The 19,494-nt window shown below is 38.7% G+C and overlaps 3 protein-coding genes and 2 pseudogenes across 5 annotated transcripts in view; 2 read left to right on the top strand and 3 right to left on the bottom strand.

The window, feature by feature from the left end:
- The window catches only part of LOC148731599 (sorting nexin-5-like), a 221,112-nt gene that overhangs the window by 145,401 nt on the left and 56,217 nt on the right, over window positions 1–19,494 (bottom strand). The window lies entirely within an intron of this gene.
- LOC148731602 (cell adhesion molecule Dscam2-like) overlaps window positions 1–19,494 on the top strand; it is a 94,380-nt gene that overhangs the window by 34,276 nt on the left and 40,610 nt on the right. The window lies entirely within an intron of this gene.
- Window positions 1,341–3,202, top strand: LOC148731605 (uncharacterized). The gene has a single exon (XM_088759352.1). The coding sequence runs from the start codon at window positions 1,403–1,405 to the stop codon at window positions 2,933–2,935; it is 1,533 nt and encodes a 510-aa protein (XP_088615478.1). The 5' UTR covers window positions 1,341–1,402; the 3' UTR covers window positions 2,936–3,202.
- LOC148731604 (uncharacterized) lies at window positions 3,113–6,357 on the bottom strand (annotated as a pseudogene). Its single transcript, XR_016000919.1, has one exon. The product of XR_016000919.1 is annotated as an uncharacterized LOC148731604 (transcript).
- Window positions 11,275–11,902, bottom strand: LOC148731603 (uncharacterized; annotated as a pseudogene).

The raw sequence follows: 19,494 nt of genomic DNA, 5'->3' as shown, positions 1-19,494 counted from the left end.
CGAAGAATTGAATTGTAGTTACGAAAAAAAAAAATAAAAATAAGCAAGGGGCGGACAATTTGAATCATATTTCCGACGACGAAGAGTCAAAATGGCTAGCAAATATAGGCCCAAGTTCATTAGATGAATCGAACGAAGAAAAACAGCTTGACGACCAGAAAATGTCTTCATTAATGAAGAAAAGAGAAACAGCGACACAACAACGCGCCAATTCCGTTCCGCTTCGCATACTTCTGTCACGCACTCCCCGCAAATAAAATCCGCGAAACTCGCCCGCGCTGAAGTAACAGTTTGGCGTGTTGGATAATAAATAAATTATTAGACATTTGGTTGTGTAGTATCGCTGAGTATTTCTACGAGTTGTGCCGTATTTTGACGAGCCCGTAGGGCGAGTCAAAATAGAAATAACGAGTATAAATACTCAGCGATACTACACAACAAAACTTGTAATAAGATATATATACTTCGCGAAATGAATGAAGGACAAATTCCCAAATTGTTTTCCACAAAATGAAATCGACTTAGCTGTTGGTAAATGTTTAAAATGGAGCAGGCCTAAATTCGTTCATAGAGCCGTTAAGTATAACACTTCGCGCACACGAGCATGGATTTGTGACAAAACTCTTAAAGGCTCGTACACTGAGCTATAGTCTTGTTATATACGTACAGACACTTAGTTGCTTCTCCATCTAGATTACAAATGATCTAGTCTTACTTCTGTGAGGATTTTAGGGGCTATTGAAGCTTTGCATCGATGTATTTCTCCAGAAAAAAAGCAAGACTCCTCTTGAAGGTGAACTGGGAACCAAACCGAAAGCCACTAAAGATTATTGCGAAACATACCTGATGACACAGTGTCTATTTTTACACCTGATCTGCGCGTGATCTCATCAGAAATAAATCAGCAGAAGATTGACTTGTTGGGTAAGGTTATAGGGTTAGGAGTGGGAGGGTCATTTAGGAAGTTTCATTGTTTTGGGCTCCAAAGACAAGCGAACCTATTACAGCAGTGTTTGACAAGTTTGACAAGTTCTTTTTTTTTTTTCGAAGGAGCGCTTTGTTCGTTGGCGAAAGTTAAGAGGTCCATCGACGTCACGCTGCCTTTAAGTCATCGCTACATTCAGGGAATCCGACTCTGGATTCCTACTAGCGAAAGCAGTTTTGCATCTAGTGCTACCACAACTATGTTCCTGCAGTTTTCTGTTCCTTGATGTCTCTTTTGCGAGAATTCGCAAATCTATTTACTTTCTCTTCTCGGCTTGTGTAACCCGTGATGAGTCAAGGAATTCTTGGTTTTCACCCACGTGACCTATACCTTGACAACGGTTGGTACGCCGCCATATTGGTGTCGTATTATTCAAACATTTCGCGTGTTATCAAAGCTTTAGAAATATTCTTCATCATGGTTCATTGTATTATGGTTGATTGTTTTCATAATAGTGGAAAGACGAAAGGTATAGGGTTTTATAGGATTCCAGTTGTAGTCACTAACCAAGGAGAAAAAGCAGAAGAGCTAAGCAGAGAACGAAGAGAAAGATGGATCGCCGCCATTAGCCGCGACGACATCACTTCGAAGGATGTCCTCAGTAATGAAAGAGTCTGTGGACGACATTTCGTGTCAGGACAATCTGCAAAACCCTGGGATAAGTACAACGTCGACTGGGTTCCTACTTTGAATCTCGGGAAGACAAAATATCAACAGGAAAACCACGACATTAAAGAGGCAAGAGCTAAACGAGCGAAGGAACGCCGCAAAAGATCACTCGAGCGTCAAGAACGCGAGGCAGCTGAGAAACGAAAGAAAATCGATGTCAGTGGCCTTCCCGTCCGTGATGTGGATTTCAGTGATCCTAAAGAAGGATCATCCAAGGAAATTGATTCTTCTGAGGATATTTTTGATCACGATTGCGCATTTCAAGACCACACTTGCTCAACTCTCGTTGACAGTTCAACTCAAACCCAAGTTGATGTATCTGAAGTTATGACTCAAACCGAAGAGTTTGAATACCTTTTCAAAGAATCCTATAAGCCAATTGATCGAGATTTTTTTGATTCTGATGAAAAAGTTCGCTTTTATTCTGGACTGCCTTCAATGGATATCTTAATGACCGTCCTTGACTTTGTGTCACCCCACATCAAACGAAGAACCCAAAAACTTAGCCTTTTCCAGGAAATGATTATCGTGTTGATGAAACTGAGACTGAATATGCCTTATCAAGACTTAGCCTATCGTTTTCAAGTATCTGTGACAACAATATCAAGAATATTTTCATCATGGTTACCAGTGATGGATCAGCATTTGTCCCCACTAATTTACTGGCCTGAAAGACACCAGCTATGGAAGACAATGCCTCTTTGTTTCCAACAAGCCTTTGGAACCAAAGTCACTGTTGTTATTGACTGTTTTGAGATTTTTATTGATAAGCCTACAAACTTGTTAGCTCGAGCTCAGACATTTTCATCCTACAAGCATCACAATACTATCAAAGTACTGATTGGTATTTCTCCCCAAGGAGCTATTTCCTTTGTGTCAGAGGCATGGGGAGGACGTACCTCTGATAAGTTCTTGACAGAAAACTGTGGCATTCTTGAAAAACTTTTGCCAGGTGACATGGTTATGGCAGACCGGGGTTTCACAATCACAGAAAGTGTTGCTCTCAAACAGGCAAGACTTGTGATACCAGCCTACACGAAAGGGAGGGAACAGCTGGATCCTATTGATGTGGAAAAAACAAGAGCTCTAGCAAGTGTACGGATACATGTTGAGAGGGTGATTGGTTTGCTGCGTCGCAAGTATACTATTCTTCAAAGCACACTTCCCACTGATTTCTTGAACAATGACAATGGACAGGATGAAGTACCAATTATTGACAGAATTATTAAAGTATGTTCAGCTCTTGTAAACCTGTGTCCACCCATTGTACCATTTGATTAGCTCCATACTTCATACAGTACTATTATAGTCATATATTGTAGCTAATGAAATGATATGATGGGGTGGAGAATCTGTGTATAATTTAAGAAATATTATAACCCCATGAAAAGAGAGCAAGTGACTGGGAATGAGCACTGTGTAACATTAATAATTTAAGAAAATATACTTCCATTACAAGAAGGATCGACAACAATGACAACATTTTATTTGTGCTGTGTATATATATTTACAAAAATTATATGAATTAAAATATAAATTATGTTTTCAGGGGGCAGTAAGGACTGTTTATTGAGCACAGCTGCTTAAAATAGCTTGAGTTCATTATTCTTCTTGGATTTTTTTTTTAATGACTGCTACTCTTGAGATTAGCATGAAACAACAAAACAACATTTTTAGTGTTAAATGTATTCAAAAATGTGGAAAAACTTTGATTTCACCAGCTCTCAAACATTGAAGTAAATGTGGTCTCATTCTTGGGATGTCAAACATAAAATCTGAAGGGTTGAGTTCAAACACAAGGCATGTTGCAAATGCTACAGCAAAAACGCCACAGTCACTGCCATTCATTTGTTGCTGCACTGGTACAACTTCAAGGCCAACAAAGTTATCTGGTAGCAGATCTTTAACTTGCTGCTCAACTTCATCATCAATAATGTCATTGTACAGACTGTCGTACAAATTAACACATCCTGATGTGCAACCAATAGAACTAATGCACACCCAATGTGAATTACCCGTATGTAAGATTTGAACAAAGTCACTGGTCATAATGTCAAAGTTCCTTACTCTTCCAAGAGTTGGTCTTTGAAAACCCTCAATGAGGGGATTTACTTTCTTGATGCATATTTGTGCTGCCTGTATTATTTTGCAATCCAACCAGCCATCAGGAGATGAGATTATGTCATAGTCATGCTCATCTAGATCTCCAAAAGATGCAATTCTGTTAGCTACACCTTTAGTCACACAGATTATTTCTAAGTCCTCATCACTTTCATATTCATCTCCAGTACAGTATTTATTTGACTCATTTTCATGTAGATCTTCAAAAGATTAAGAAGCTGTTCTGCTTTAAGTCACACAGGGTATTTCTATGTCCTTGTCACTTTCATATTCAGTTCCAGACACAACTGAAGCTGATGGATTATTGACAGTACATGTAGTAGTGGTGGTATAAGAAGAACATGTGGTAGGAATAGTTAATGAAGACTTGTCTGCAGGTTTTTTCTTCACTTTGCAATTTTTGCAGACCCAATATAGCTTGCTGTTATTGGGCATCCTCTTGTAGTTTAGACATTTCAGATGGAAAAATTTCCCACTCTGACATTGACTATGACATTTCAGCAGCTTTTCCCCTACAACAGGTTTAGCTTTGCAAACACAAATGGACTGTAATTTCATTGCTTCATCGAAATCAGGGTTCTTTTGATAATCAGGCTTGATCTTAGTAACTCTCTTGGCTTTCTTACATTCTGGAAGTAACTGGCAGCTTGGACAGTACCATACTTTGGGTAAGGGATCAGATATCCCTAAACATGAGAGGTGAAACTCAATGAATGGGCACTTGGGGTTTTGACAAGGCACTGTGCTTTCTTCTGGTTTGGGTTTTCTGCAGTAGCAAACAGGCTTTATATCACCTGCTGGTACAGGTGCAGCAATTTCATGCTTCCTGGTGTACCATCTTCCTAAGATTTCAGGTAGGATACAAGATCTCCACACTTTGGTAAGTTTTGGAAGAACTGATTCCCAGTGTGAAATGTCCTTGTAAATTCTCTCCAATAAAAACCTTGTTTGATTGTTATTGTCAAAAGAGCACACAACAAAGTCACAATACTGAGAGTCTGTGATAAACAACTGTTGCTGTACTTGAAAAAAGTACTGGTGATTTCTCTTGAGCTGTACCTTTCCATTGACGTTTTCAAGACATGAATTCTTCTTTTCCACATAACTTTCAAGGTCACAGTTTTCAATGTTGTAAGGGCATTTGACTTCTCCACAACCATTCCCACAGCATGAACATGATACCAAAAAATCTGGAGTAGCATTTATCCAGGGGTGCTGTTTTATCCACTATCATACCACATTGTTCAACTTTCAGATCTCTGTGAGTCTCTAGCATAGTCTTGGTATAAGCATTCACTGCAGCACTCTCATTCTTACGGCCATGGCTGATTGCTTTAGTAGTAACTTTGAACAGATCAGGATATGAGATGGACTTAATTAAGGATTGTGATGGCATAGCAGGGTTAGTATGAGCTACTGCCCAACTCAGAGATGCACCAATGCGCCCAGCTCTGTGCCTGAAAAATGCATTTCCTTTAGCCTGTTCCCTGGTGTCTTGCTCAATTAATTCTACCTGTGATTCTGAAATAGTCAGATCAATATTTTCACACTTTTCTAGGAGTTCTGGATATGACAAGTCAAAATTACATGGATCAAAAAGGTCAGAAATGGTTGGGATACTTCTACTTTTCATGATAAACTGTTCAGAATAGGGTTCAATCAAGCTTAAGGCAACAGGTTTGAACTTGCACTCATTTATTTTGGCAAGGAAATGTTTAAGCTCAGTTCCTCCAGATGTAACCCGTTCTGTCGAGACCTTAGCTTTCTTTGTAGTGCAAGGTGCTGATAAGGAAGGTGGAGAGTTTTCTGATAGTCCCTCAATACAGGCATCTAAGTTATCTTTCAACTTTTTCGCCGACTTGAAGTTGATATCTTTGACCCTAGCATAAGGAACCTCACTCACATATGTCGGTAACAACCACGTGCACTTTACTTGCGTACATGCCAGCGTTTCATTAATTCTCGTTGAAGCTTCGATATGAAATAAAATACTTGCAATATGTGAGCAAGTCTCAGCTAGTCCAGCTTTACAACCAAGGCAGTGGGCTGATAACACGGTTCCCTCCTTATTAGTAATAATCCAAACTGCAAATGGTCGCTCATTCATTCGTTGAGAATGTCTCACCTTTCCGATCACCACGAATTTTTCACCTATGACTTTGCCTTCAACACTGGAAATAAAACCCGACACCAACTGATTGTAGGCCTCCAAGCTTTTGAAAGCTTTGAACTGTTTCTTTGTGTAATAACTCGTATCGATAACCAAATAGCACAGGAGATCTGTAGCTTCTATGGGTGGTAAACATTGTGGATCTAACTTTGCGTAGATCAATGTAGCGGGATCGATCCCCACGAGTGATATTTTTTCTAAATACCTTTGTTTAACATGTGGCTCTAGTCTTTTAACATAGTCGCTTAAAGGTATATTGCAAATATCTTCCTTTTTTTCTTCCTTTTTGATGTTTTCAGAAATTTTGTCCAAATCACGCGACATACTTTTAAAGAATCATGCACCAAAACACTGCATTTTGACATATGCTAATAAGCTTTTGCGACACCAATATGGCGGACGCCTAATTTGCATATGCTGTGACGTCACGTGAAAACCAAGAATAAGTTTTCTTTCTTGTTCGTTTGGAAGAAGTTGTATCTGCTACACGTAACGTTTACGTAAGTAAATTAAAGTTTACTTAACGTTGTCAAAGTTATAGAAATATTTTAGTGAGGTGGTAATGCTTCATCTGCCATAAATAATATAGGCTCCTTTCTGAAGTCAACAAAACACTTTAGGAACTCGCAAGCGAAAGCTAATCTAGATTCGTCGCAATCCAAATTAATCACGTCCCAAAATAGCAGCCGGCACCCTGCAGGTACTATGCAAATGTTTGGACTGAAAACCACTTTGTTGCGGTTTTTCGTCCATAATCTGGCGCTGCAAAATGACACTTTTGATGTGCTTTGACCCATTAATCAAAATTATTGTTCTAACTCCTATGGCTCTCCTTAAGTGTCAACAATTCGCGGCTGACTTCAGAGGACGCTTATATATCCAGAAGACCATAAAGAAATTTAAGACACTTCGAGAGATTTTATTTGGAAGGCCGCACAATACTTGTAAAGCGTTAATCAAATGATCATGACGTCATATCAACGGGCCATTTGAACTGCTTTTGTTTTGCTGAAGTATTGAGGGCAGGCTTCTGTGGTTACGTCAATTAAGTAGAAATAGTTTACTTTTCCTGGTTACGTTTCGTTGCACTCGCCCAAACAAAATTTGATCGTTGAAGAAAAGTCAAGACGTCAAAAAGTCAAAAAAGTCAAAAGTCAAAAAGTTCAAGAAAAGTCAACTTGAACTGAAAATAAAGCTGGTAAAGACTTTCTATAACTTGAGCTAAGAAGTCCATTTGAAGTAACAAGCAACCTGCTTTGAAGCATTGATATTTGGAGTCCAACCAAACATAGGAGTTCTTTTGTTGAGTTGATAAACTCAGAATATTAGATTAGGAAATTACAAAGCATATCAAAATAACATCAACAACATTTTTACTGATTTATGGGAATTTGTGCTAAGGAAGATGGAAGAAATCACGGTCAAATTTCATCTTGTTACGGTCTCATGAAGCTCCTTCTCCTCCAATATAGGAACTCTAGGAAGTATTTTTCGTTTGAAAAGAGTTTTATCTGCCTCTCATAACTTTCATGCAAGTGAAACTAAGGTAGTTATTGCTGTCAAGTTTTGAAAACTTCTCGTGAGGTGGTGATTTATCATCGGCGATAAAGAATATAGGCTCCTTTCAGTTAAAAAAACTAGTCAACAAAACACTCTATGAACTCGAAAGCGAAAGCTTCTTTGGCCTTGAGGCAAAACAAATTATCTACATCCCTAAATACCTGCACCCTGCAGGTTTTATATCAATTGTTTTACTGACAACTATTGAATTCGCTTTGGTTTGATTCTTGGTCATTATCTGCCCGCAGCAAAACAACACTAGGAAGTGCCTTGACACGTTAATCTTAGTTATTTTTCAAAGTTCTCTCGCTTAAAAAGAGTCTGGAAAATTCTTTGTTAACGTGGGTGTAATAACCTTACTTAGCGTAAAAAGTGAGAAGGGGGGTAAGATGGAGCTTACCCAACCCCCCCTCCCTCCCTGTTCCACATTATATTAAAGTTCCTTATGTATCATTAGCTATTATACCATCCCTATAGACTATTGTACAGCGCATCGTAACGCGCTATATATGTAAAATAATAGTCATTATTTTCATTATCATTAAGTGATAGTTACCTCCAAATGTGATTCACATGAAATCGATGCCAGTGGTTTCTCCCAACATATACAAATAGAAACACTGAAACAAAAAATGTGTGCGTTAGGCAATCGGAAAGAGAATAAGTAAGAAAAAAAACCGACGCAAGGAGAATATTTACGTTCTTCTCGTAGTCTGCATACACGAATAATAACAAGGCGCAAAACTGACACGACAACCTCAGATTAGATTAGCTTGATGTAAGCGCGAATGAAAAATCTGAATAGTGTTGCGAGGGAACCTGCACTAAGAGCCCGAGCAAGTCACGTATCGTTGAAATATTTTTTGCTGCAGTTTGCTTCGTTCACTTGATGAGACTTGAAACAAACTCGCTTGTGATCACTCAAGGATTACAATTGAGGTGGATCATAATAGTTGCAAAATTTGAAATCGGAACGGGGACAGGACTTTGATTATTATCGGCAAAGAAAATATACTTTTCCCAGTCTTTTCAAGCCTTTATCAGAGTTATTTTCCATAGTCATTCGAGTTCATCCGATAAGTTGATACACTCAGTAAATCTTGTCATAAAATCGTGAAGCGTATCAAAATAGCATCACTTACATTTTCACAAAACGATATTTCAAGAATGGGACAAGAAAGCGTGGTGAAACTTCACGTTGTTGCCAAGCTGGCTAATCTTTCTGCTCCAAACAGTCGTCAAATCTTTTAAAGCGAATGTCGCATCCATCTTAGGACGGAAAGTTTTTTGGTTTAATTAAACTAATTTAACCTCGCTTGAAAGCAGTTGTAGTTTTGGTTATCTTAGGTGTAACTGAAATAAAGTCATCTTACCGTTGTCAAACTTTCAGACACCCCATAGCAAGATAGTAGTACTCCTTTTGCGATAAAGAATAGAGGCTACTCTCCGTGATCAAAAAAGCACCCGGTGAACACGAAAGCGAAAGCTAATCTGGCTTCGACACCAAACACATTAATGACGTCTCTAAATAGCTGCACCCTGCAGGCTATATCAATTGTTTTACTGACAACTATTAATTAAATCCACTTGATTTGTTATGATGTTTGGTCATCATCATCCTAGTGAGAAAAATTACGCTTAAATGTGCTTTGAACCGTTGATCTGTATCATATTTTAAACTTCTTTCGCTTGCCATAAGTGTGGAATTCGAGGCTGAAGACCTCAAAAGTTATAGATATCTCTAATTATTAGAAACTGGATCATTCGATAATGCAGTTCAAGACTTTTCATTGGCTTAGCCATTATGGTATATGAGCCAATATACCATAAACTACGATATGGTAAGCGTACGCATAAGCTTAAAATTGAAAGCGAGCTAAAAATGCATGATGCACGATCCTCGCAGTAGATAGCGCTATTTAAGCAATAGCGAAAATCAGACCTGAAAAAAATCGGGCCTGTACGGGATTCGAACCACTGACCTCTGCGATACTACTGCAGCGCTCTACCAATTGAGCTAACAAGTCAACTGGGAGCAGGCCGTTAAGTTGATTCGTAATAAACCCGTGAAAGTGATAAATCAGATACAATGAAATATATGAAGTTCATATATTTTGAACTGCGGTATTAGATCACTTTCACGGGTTTATTACGAATCAACTTAACGGCCTGCTCCCAGTTGGCTTGTTAGCTCAATTGGTAGAGCGCTGCACTAGTATCGCAGAGGTCAGTGGTTCGAATCCCGTACAGGTCTGATTTTTTTCAGATCTGATTTTCGCTATTGCTTAAATAGCGCTATCTACTGCGAGGATCGTCCATCATACGTATCTAATACCGCAGTTCAAAATATATGAACTTCATATATTTCATTGTATCGGAGCTGAAAATGTAATAAAATTGAATAATTTAATGTAGCGTTTTAATAAAACAATTATTCCACTCGCGTTTGTTGGATATGAGATAATTATAGGCCAACTCGGCGCTACACGCCTCGTTGGCTATCTATCATCTCATATCCAACGCGTGCTGGTTGAATAATTGTTAAATATCGCTGAGTTTCTTAAACATCTCTGATTTTTTTAAGTCCCGTCAAATTCTTAATATCACAAAAGATCCTTTGATTCAAATATTTTTAAACGTAAAGAGTGACTTAAAATATTTTTATATTCAACTTTATACTAATAATTTGGGGATTTCTCCTTGCGTCATCTACATGTCTAATCTTTTCCCCAAAATTACGGTGATATAATCAGAATTTTTAATACGACAGAAACTCTATTAATTTCAAGCACCTCATGTCGATGATGTAAGGTGGAAGACTCAAATTATCTATTAAAAAATATTGTATTGTAAGTTCTGAGGCAGAATTTTGAGCAGGGCCAAATGCTTGACTTGATATTCACCGACCCTACCCTCCCTCCCCACTGCTATGTCTCAATACACTCCAATTTCCTTTCTGGTGTCCATTTCCCAATGGTTTGTTCGTTTAGCATCGATATAAGTTTTCTCTTATTGTAATTTTCCTTACAGAAAGGCTACCGTAGCAACGATGCAGCCCTTAAGAAACACCATTCACACTTGCTTGATTTACCTGTTATTCTCAAACAAATAAGTAGCATGTATTGTCATTATGGGATTGTAATCACCGTATGCAAAAGTTCAACCCTCAAAACCCAAGAACTGATTAACAGGTAACTTTTCCCTATTTTTTTCAAATGTTATCCAGCAAACACGTAATGAGAATACCAAACTTATTAGGAAGATGTTGTTATCTTGATCTAACTCCAATTTCTTGTAACTAACTCACAGGGAAACGTGTAACAGCTACAAGGGAGAATTCACCATCAGGTTGTGGAAGTAAGGTAAAGTCTGTTTACGAGCCTAGTGGCCCATTAGGCCAGTGCTTAACTCCGGTTTCTGTAGCTTGAAGCGACAAGCAGTATTTGTACTCCCCCCTGGATGGGATGCCAGTCGATCGCAGGGTTACCCCCCCAGCATTACATTTGCCGGTACCCATTTATACACCGGGGTGAAGAGAGGCACTGTGAGAGTAAAGAGCCTTGCCTAAGAACACAACACAATGTCCCGGCCGGGGCACGAACCCGGACCACTCGATCCAGAGTCGAGCGTACAAACCATGAGGTCACCGCGCCTCCACAGATCGTGCGAGTAAAGGGGTTAAGATAGTCGATGCAGTTGCCTTAATGCCGCCTCACTTTTTTGATGATTTTAATCGCCATTTCGCCAGGTGAACAAGGCCTCGTAAAACTATAAGATTTATTGGGTACGAACATAAATGTTCCCGGGTGGATTAAGCGCTTTTTTTACATGATTGTCACACTCTTTTCCACAAGAATCATGGACAGGCCAGGCAGTCGTATCGCTAGAGTCGAAGCGGTAATAGATACGGGAATAAGGGTTCTCATGGCAGCATAGCGTTACTCCTTTCACTATCTCAAGTCGCGGCTCTAATGGCGGCAAAGTGTCCTTACATGTGTTAGTCACGTGCTTGACAATTCGACAGTTGACGTTACCTTCCTGCCAATCAACCAAGTTGCCTGTTCCCGGATGACACACCAGCCAGTTGTTTGTGTTGCTCTTGATGAGGACCTGTCTGCCGAGTTGTTTCCAGAGTGAGAAGTTCACGGCGTTATAATGTTTCATTCAGTGGAGCTGTTGTTGATATGCCATCGTAGCCGTGTGCTGGCCAGTTTGGCCCTGGTGTCACAACGTTTATAACACTTGTAAAAACATCGTGGTTGGTGAACGTATAACTCCAAACTAGAGTCCAGCCTCCTCCATCAGCCTCCATGTCGCAGTAAACCCGAAACGCGTTAGACTGGGAGCCACCGATTGGATCTATCCAATAAACACCCTCGAGGGAGGGAAAGGAGATCGTAGATTAGTTTGGTCGAAGAGGTACTCATAAGACTGGCAGTGGAGGATTTTGTTCTCCAACAAAATGTAAAGGAAAGTTATTCTGGATATGGGCAATGGCATCATATGGGTCTCCTTCTTTTATATTCACCGTGTTCACCCTTGGAGCACTAAACGCAGCAGTAAATTGTAAGGCATGCGCAACGAGATCAATCTTTGATGACCAAGTGCCAATCTCCCGCGCAAAATTTCCAAGGAAATAAAACATTGAAAAGCTGAGACGTGTAAATATGCAAGACCCTCACCCCTTCGTTTTCACCCCTTGGTGTTTACCCCTCACCCCTCAGTTACAAGCTCACCAAGACTTCTTACCATTCTCTTGTTTTAGAGCCGGACCAATAAGTTGTGGGCGTGTCCAAGGGTAACAAGAGAGAGGACATGGATAACGAAGGTGGAGGAAGCATTTAAGTCCTGGCTTCAGATGAAATATGGGAGACTACAAAAACGACTCTTGCGATTAAAAAAGTATCAAGAAGTAAAGTGAACTAACATTAATAAGTGATGGTGTCATTAGCCAATGACGTTTGAAAAGCAAAAATAAATTATCAAGATTTTATCAACATCTTGAAAAACTTACCACTTCGCATAAAAAAAAAACCTTTATGGAATTACACTCAAAAACGAAAAGGAGAATGTGAATTTAGACTTATTTCGGAGTGAGTAGATTAGGAAGCTTCTTATCCTCTGTAGGGGCAATTCAGTTGTCCTAAAATTAGAAGACAGATCTGTGTTGAAAAACAAAGCTTTCAGATTTCAAAAAGACAATAATGGAATTTCTCTTCGAATGTTCAACTCATTGACTCACGAGTGAACGCAGATATGTATCATTTTGCTTATCGTATAAAAACTATGGGCCCTTACTAACAAAAAATTCGATGATAGACCCTAAATTAACATATAATCATTTGGCAAACACATTGTATCGAAGGACTATCCTACTAGCAATATTCCGTTCTATTCTTTACTATGAATTTTGCCTAAAGAACAGAAAAGTTTTCTTACCCTCTAATATTTACTTTTTTTCCACGTCGGTCTAAACAGGAAATACTGAAGGAATTTAAGACATAGCTTAGTACGATTGTTTCAGTGTATACTTGAATCTGTTTCCTAAAGAGAGGGTAAACAACCTTAACTGTTTTTGTCAATTTTTTTACTTTTATTGTTTGCTTAAAAGTAATGAATTAGGACTGTGACACAGGTTAACTCGATCTAGAGCCAGATCCTTTCACGTCATGCCTTTTGTTCTCTCGCAAAGCATTACCTGACATTCCGCCTCGTTTTTTAAAGTCTTAGAAATTAACTACATTGATCAATATTTACCTCCATAATCCTGTCTTTCCTTTCGTATTCCGCTCGGTAACTTTCAATTTTTTTCAATCAGCGCACAAATTTTTCTTTTTTTTTTTTTTGTTCATGAATCCTTTTCAGCTTAGTGCAATGATCAATCAATCAGTCAATCAATCAATTAATACTTTATTTGCCTGCGTAGCGTCAAGGAGCTCAAAGAGCTCGTTCAAAATACGTACGTGCCTCTAAAATAAAGAATCTAAAAAGCCTAATACATACTGTCAAAACCTAATTGATTAGAAATTAAAATAACTAGCAATTAATATTAAAGTTTAAGTTTGTACAGTAAAATTCAAAGTCACTTAAATACAGGTATAAAATGGTGAGGCAATAGCTTAAATGATTTAAAATTAAGATTAAAAATTAAGTTTGTACAATGAAATTGAGAGTCACTTGAATACAAGTATAAAATGGAGAAGCAGCTAAAGTTTCAATGTTCTCAATAGCTTCTTAAAAAAGGTTTATATTTTTGGCCAGTTTTACACTTGTAGGTAATCCATTCCACAGCTGTGTACACATAGAAGTGAAATATTTTTTTATAAAATTAAAATTTCATTTAGGTGCGCAAAAATTAATGCCGGTTCCTCTCAGATTGTACATAGTTTCCCTAAAACTACAAAATCTCTGATATATTTGGGACCGTCGTTATGCAAACACTTATACAGCAGAATAAGGGATTGTTATTTCTTTCTCTGGTCTAACGTTTCCATATTCAAGATCCGCAGCAATTCATCATAAAGGGTAGACTTGAGATAACCTAGCAGTGATCTAAGAATATAATAGTTGGCATCTTCTAGCCGATTCGCTTGCACTTTCTCCAATCTAAGAAAGAGGGGGCAACAGTATTCAAAATGAGGGATAATGAAAGTATTATAGAGCCATAACATAACATTGCCAGGGACAAAACGCCTGATTCTCGTAAGTGCGCCACTTTTAGCGTATACCTTTTGAATCTGTTTAGTAATGTGATCCTTGAAAGATAGCACACTATCAGGTTCAATGCCAAGTATTTTGATAGATGGCAGTGTCTCAATGACAGAGCTGTGTATGGCCAGGTCGTAACTGTAGTGGTAGTAGTAGATTGTAGTAGTAGATTTAACTATACTCGAAATTTATGGAGCTTGTCAGGCACCTAGCTTAGATAGCTAATGAATATAGTAGAAAATAAATGAAAATATAACACTAAAAAGTTACAATAAAAGTTCAGAGATGATAAGTAAAATATAAGGTTAACTCATTAATTAATTAATCAACCAATTAATAACATTATTGAATAACTAATATAACTATATATATGCTACTGAAAAGATAGAGTACTACAACTACATCCAGAGTAAGAATTACATTAAGTCTAAGAGCTACAAAGGGTATAATTACATACGTCAAAAGTAATTTTCCTGATACGTGTTACAAACTCTTTTAGTGTTCGTGAAGTTCTTAAGTCATTATTTAAAGAGTTCCAGATTTTTGGACCAAAGTACCAGAAAGTATTCAGCCCATGCTTAGTAACGTTGCCTCTGGGTTGTACAAGAATCAGTTCGCCACGTAGGTTGTGTGAGTTGTTTACTTACAGGGATCAATGGGTACTGCTTGCGTCTTTGTGTTGTTGATCACCAGATGATTCTCTCGAAACCACGATGATAACCGCTCAAGACCATTATTCACTACAAATTCGAGAACCATGGGCGAGACGTCTGAGGCATACATAGTTGTGTCGTCGGCGTATAACCTCAGAGATACATCCGGTATGGCGTGGTTCAAGTCATTTATATAAATGTTAAACAGCAGCGGTCCGAGGAGGGACCCTTGGGGAACGCCCACCATTACTTCTGAGTAGTTGGAGCAAACACCGGACAACTTAACTCGCTGTCTTCGCCTCAACAAATAGGAAGAAATCAAGTTTAATGCAGACGAAGAGGAGCCATACGCTTTTAATTTAGCCAATACGAGGTTATGGTTAATAGAATCAAATGCTTTGGACAGGTCCACTGCCACGGCTATAACTGCCTCCCTTTTGTAAAGGCTTCGCCTCCAGTCCTCAGTCATCTTCAAGAGTGCGGTGCAACAAGAGTGTTTCTTGAAGAACCCAGATAGATTCGGAGAAAGATGTTCATGGAAAGCGCCGTACAGCTGGTCAAACATAACCTTCTCGTACACTTTAGAAATGGCGGTAAGAATGGAAACAGGACGATAATTCTCTTTGCGTGTATCCTCATCTTTTTTTTTTAAATACCGGTGTCAAGTTCCCACTTTTCCATTTGGTTGGCCATGATTGGTTCATAATCAGATGGTTGATCAGCTGTGTTATCTCCTCCGTTAGGATGGGAGCAGCGAGCCTTAAGAGACGCGGTGAAATTCAATCTACGCCAACAGCCTTCCGGGGATTTAGATTGTCTAAGATTTGACGAACATAGCCACAGCTCACAGGCTGGAAGACAAACTGATCTAACAGCATTTTGCTAGCGATTAGATTTACACTTGGATGATCGTTGAAGTCATTTTCACGGTGATTTGTTGAAACTACATTGGCGAAATAGCTATTAAACATTTCCACCACCTGCCTGGGTTCCGTCGTGACCACCCCGTTCTCAACAAGAGTTACGTTACTTAGTTTATTTATGCCAAAGTTAGGAAGAAGAGGCTTCATTTTCTTCCAAAATTCACCAGGATGTTTCGCTCCCGATGCCGTGTCGTAACAAAATTTACTTATTTCTTTGCGCTTAAGTAAGGTTACTTTATTACGTTGTTGCTTACAAGCAACAGCGTTGTTGATTAACTACGTTGCTTTATTATGCTGTTGCGTATGATGAAATGAATTACGGCCGCGCTAAAGCACGGATGACATCAGATCTCAGGGGGCGTGTCAAAAGTTCCTAAGCTAAAACTGGGTACTGAATGACATAGTTTAAAAAACCACATGCTGGTATTACAGCAGACTCGGCCGACATTATAGAAGGTAACCCCACCCCCTCCCCTCTGAGGCCTTAGTATATCAGTGAGCCCCCTCTTTGGCAGTCAATTTTTGATCGTCCGAACTTTAACAGTCTTCTAGCGACGACTGACTCCTTCTCCGTCCTCCTGAAAAATAATGTGATCCCCCAAATTTCCCCTCCACTGCGATCAATAACGAGTGGTCTCTAATCTCATAATGAATAACAACATTTTCTAATTAACATTATCACTCACTCTTTCTTTTTGTTCATCAGAAATTTTCGTATTACTGGCCCTACAATTTAAAATGGGAAAGAATGTTTCATTCAAAAAGTTCTTATAAACTCTGAAGCTAAAAGATTTAGAAGAGTTACGCACATGTTAAACAAAGTCGTTGCCATTAATGAATTCACATCAGCCCTCTAAAAGGTTACGAGCCCGACAACGTTGGTAAGTAACAGGCTGAAAAAGGATAACCTTGTACCTTATTTAAGGAGTCGAATGTTAACCAAAATGCTTAGTATTTTTGACAGGGTCATTTCAAAAAAAGAAAATTTACCTTTATGATATTTCCGTTTATTTGTGTGTCGCTTTTTTGACGAACTGTGTGGATAAATGAGACATGAAATGAGTCAACGTGGGGACTGAAGCAGTCAGACAATCAGGTGTAACATTAAAACCTGTCGTTCTCGGTCAAAGTAATGGTCACACCATATCACCTCAGAGCGAGACCAGACTCATCCCAATCTTTCCCTCGCCAAAGGACCCGTTACTATATATCACCAGGGGAGGGCGAGGAGGATTTTAAGGGGTTCACAAAGTTTTTAGGGGCAACAGAGGGAGATCATTTATCGCTAACGAGATATAAAGGGGGGACGTTAGGAAATTGAAGGTCATTCCAATACTACAGAGCCCTATGGGAAGGACTAAGTCAGATGAATTTTTAACTGTGATACATCGAAAATATTCCAGCCCTCTTCCCCCCTCTAGGCAATAATAATGAGGCCTCCATTTTCTATTTCATTTGAATTAGGGCAGATGACTAGCGTAACATTTATGATCTATCTATAACGTTTCCTGCATGTTGGAAAAGACGATATCAAATTTCACTTACATTTCATTGTTCTCAATGTAATTTCCATCTAAAATATATAAATAAACTACAAAATTAAGCGTCACTTAGAGTGAAAAAAAAGTAATCGTTAGACTAAAACAGCGCGAAAGGTTCAAATAGGTCTGTAAAAGGAAAAAAAATACTAGGGAAAAAGAGAACTATGAAATGTTTCAAACATAAAGCGTATGTAATAAAGTTAAACTTTGCTAGAACGCTATGTGGCTGTAACAAACTGTGACTCATTGGCGTGTCTATTAGCTTAAAACTCCTCAAAGATGTCAGATATCTTGGTTCTGACTCCTTGAAATCCCCCCCCCCTCCTTGCCATTGCAACGTTCACACATGCACAGACGTCAATCGAACGACTGTTAGCGCCCTTTTTCCCACCAAACGCGTTCTACGACCAGGAGATGATTTTCTGATATCTTACACTTTACATCCCTACATCAGTTATCTATTCATTTCCTGGTGCTCACAGGAAGAATTTGGTTAACAGTCAAGCGCTTCTTTTGTTTGAGATCATTTCCTTCATTCTCGTGATCTTAACATCTGATTCAGGAGTGGAAATATTGTAAATGAAATTAGAAGTTAGTCACTTTTAGGGATCGAAGGGTTAATTCAAGAGTGCTTTTTTGACATTTGATTCACTTGCCTTGCCAAGCTTCAGTTTCATTTTAGTTATGGATATCTCTTGCAGGTGCGCATTATCTCCAACCCTACCCTTTGCAGTCTGCAGTTTTTCTATTTCATCGTTATGCTCGTTGATCTTCTTCATTAAATTTGTTACACCAGATTGAAGCCAACCGCCTTCGTTGCTCAGCCTGGAGATTGCACATTTTAGCTCGGCTTCTTTTCTATTTCAAAGAGGAAATCTGAGAAGAAAAACCGGTTGAACTTCTTAAATCAAATGTTTGAGATTGTCAAACATGTTACTGCGCATGTTCATAAAATGAAGGCTAGGCTACCCAGTGATATTCACTTTGGCTCTGAATAGCCTTTTTAACCTTTTATACCATAACGTCAGGATACATATTCTCCATACTGTTTTCTATTCATTTTTTAAGACTCTGACAAGGAGAATTTGCTCAACAATCGATTGCAAGAGCTTCTCCAAATGGTGACCATTTCCTATATTCCTGTGACGTTAATGCTTAATTCGTGGGTGATATTGTAAGGAGAAATACGAAGCAGTCATTTTTAAGCTAGAGGTCCAAGGTCTCAACGTTTTGGTTTTGTTTTTTGAGGGTCCCAGTCAAAATAGGCTCGTTTTCTTTTCCGTTCAACGTAATATCGATAAATAATAAAAAATAAATGATATAAATAATAAATAATAAATGATAAATAATATCGTAAATAATAGTCACTGACTCATTTGTTAAACTTTATTCAGTATTACAAATCAAGAGAGGATTTAATAAAGGAATACCTACCGATCCTTTTTTTTTCTTTCTTCCTGAAGAAATAGAACAACAACAAGCAATAAATCATAATGCACGTGTACTAATAGCAAAGGGAACGATTTCGTATACATTTTTATATTCGTGAACTTCAAATTTCCTCTAATTTTTCTTTCCAATACATGTTCTGTTGATGCTTCTTTCTTAAGGAATTGATTTGTGATTGATTCAACTGCCCTGGCTGAGCTCAGTCCACCATTCTTGAACCTTTAAAAGAAAGTGCAAAATATAGGGATCTAAGCGACGCATGCGCACCGAAATTTCACTGCACACCAGCAGGTTTACAAATCCACAAGCCGATTCAATTGACGAATAAAAGTGTTACATTCCGCAACTTACACGTAAAGTTTGGTTTACTCTGCTGCTTTATTTCTGTACAACTTTAAGCATCGTACTCATCGCAAGCAGATTCTCTCGGTCTTTCTTCAACACAGATTATTAAACTGCTTACAGTACAGATTATTAAACTGAAACCCGGAGTGTTAATTTAATTTTACTCCATTTGCGCTGCATTAGTTTGCAGTGGGGAGGGGCTAGAAAGGAACATACAAGCTATGCGTGCTAGTCCACCCTCCCACCCATCCCACCCCAGGGGAGGACATTCATCACACAGTATTCTCGTGTGTGGGAAATTAACGTCTCCTACCCCAACTCTGCAGGAGACGGGACCTCCATTTATTCGTCCCTATCCGAGAAAACTAGA

The sequence above is a fragment of the Stylophora pistillata genome, chromosome 5, assembly GCF_964205215.1.
Source record: "Stylophora pistillata chromosome 5, jaStyPist1.2, whole genome shotgun sequence".
Taxonomy (NCBI): Eukaryota; Metazoa; Cnidaria; class Anthozoa; order Scleractinia; family Pocilloporidae; genus Stylophora; species Stylophora pistillata.
This window is presented reverse-complemented; position numbering and strand designations above follow the sequence as displayed.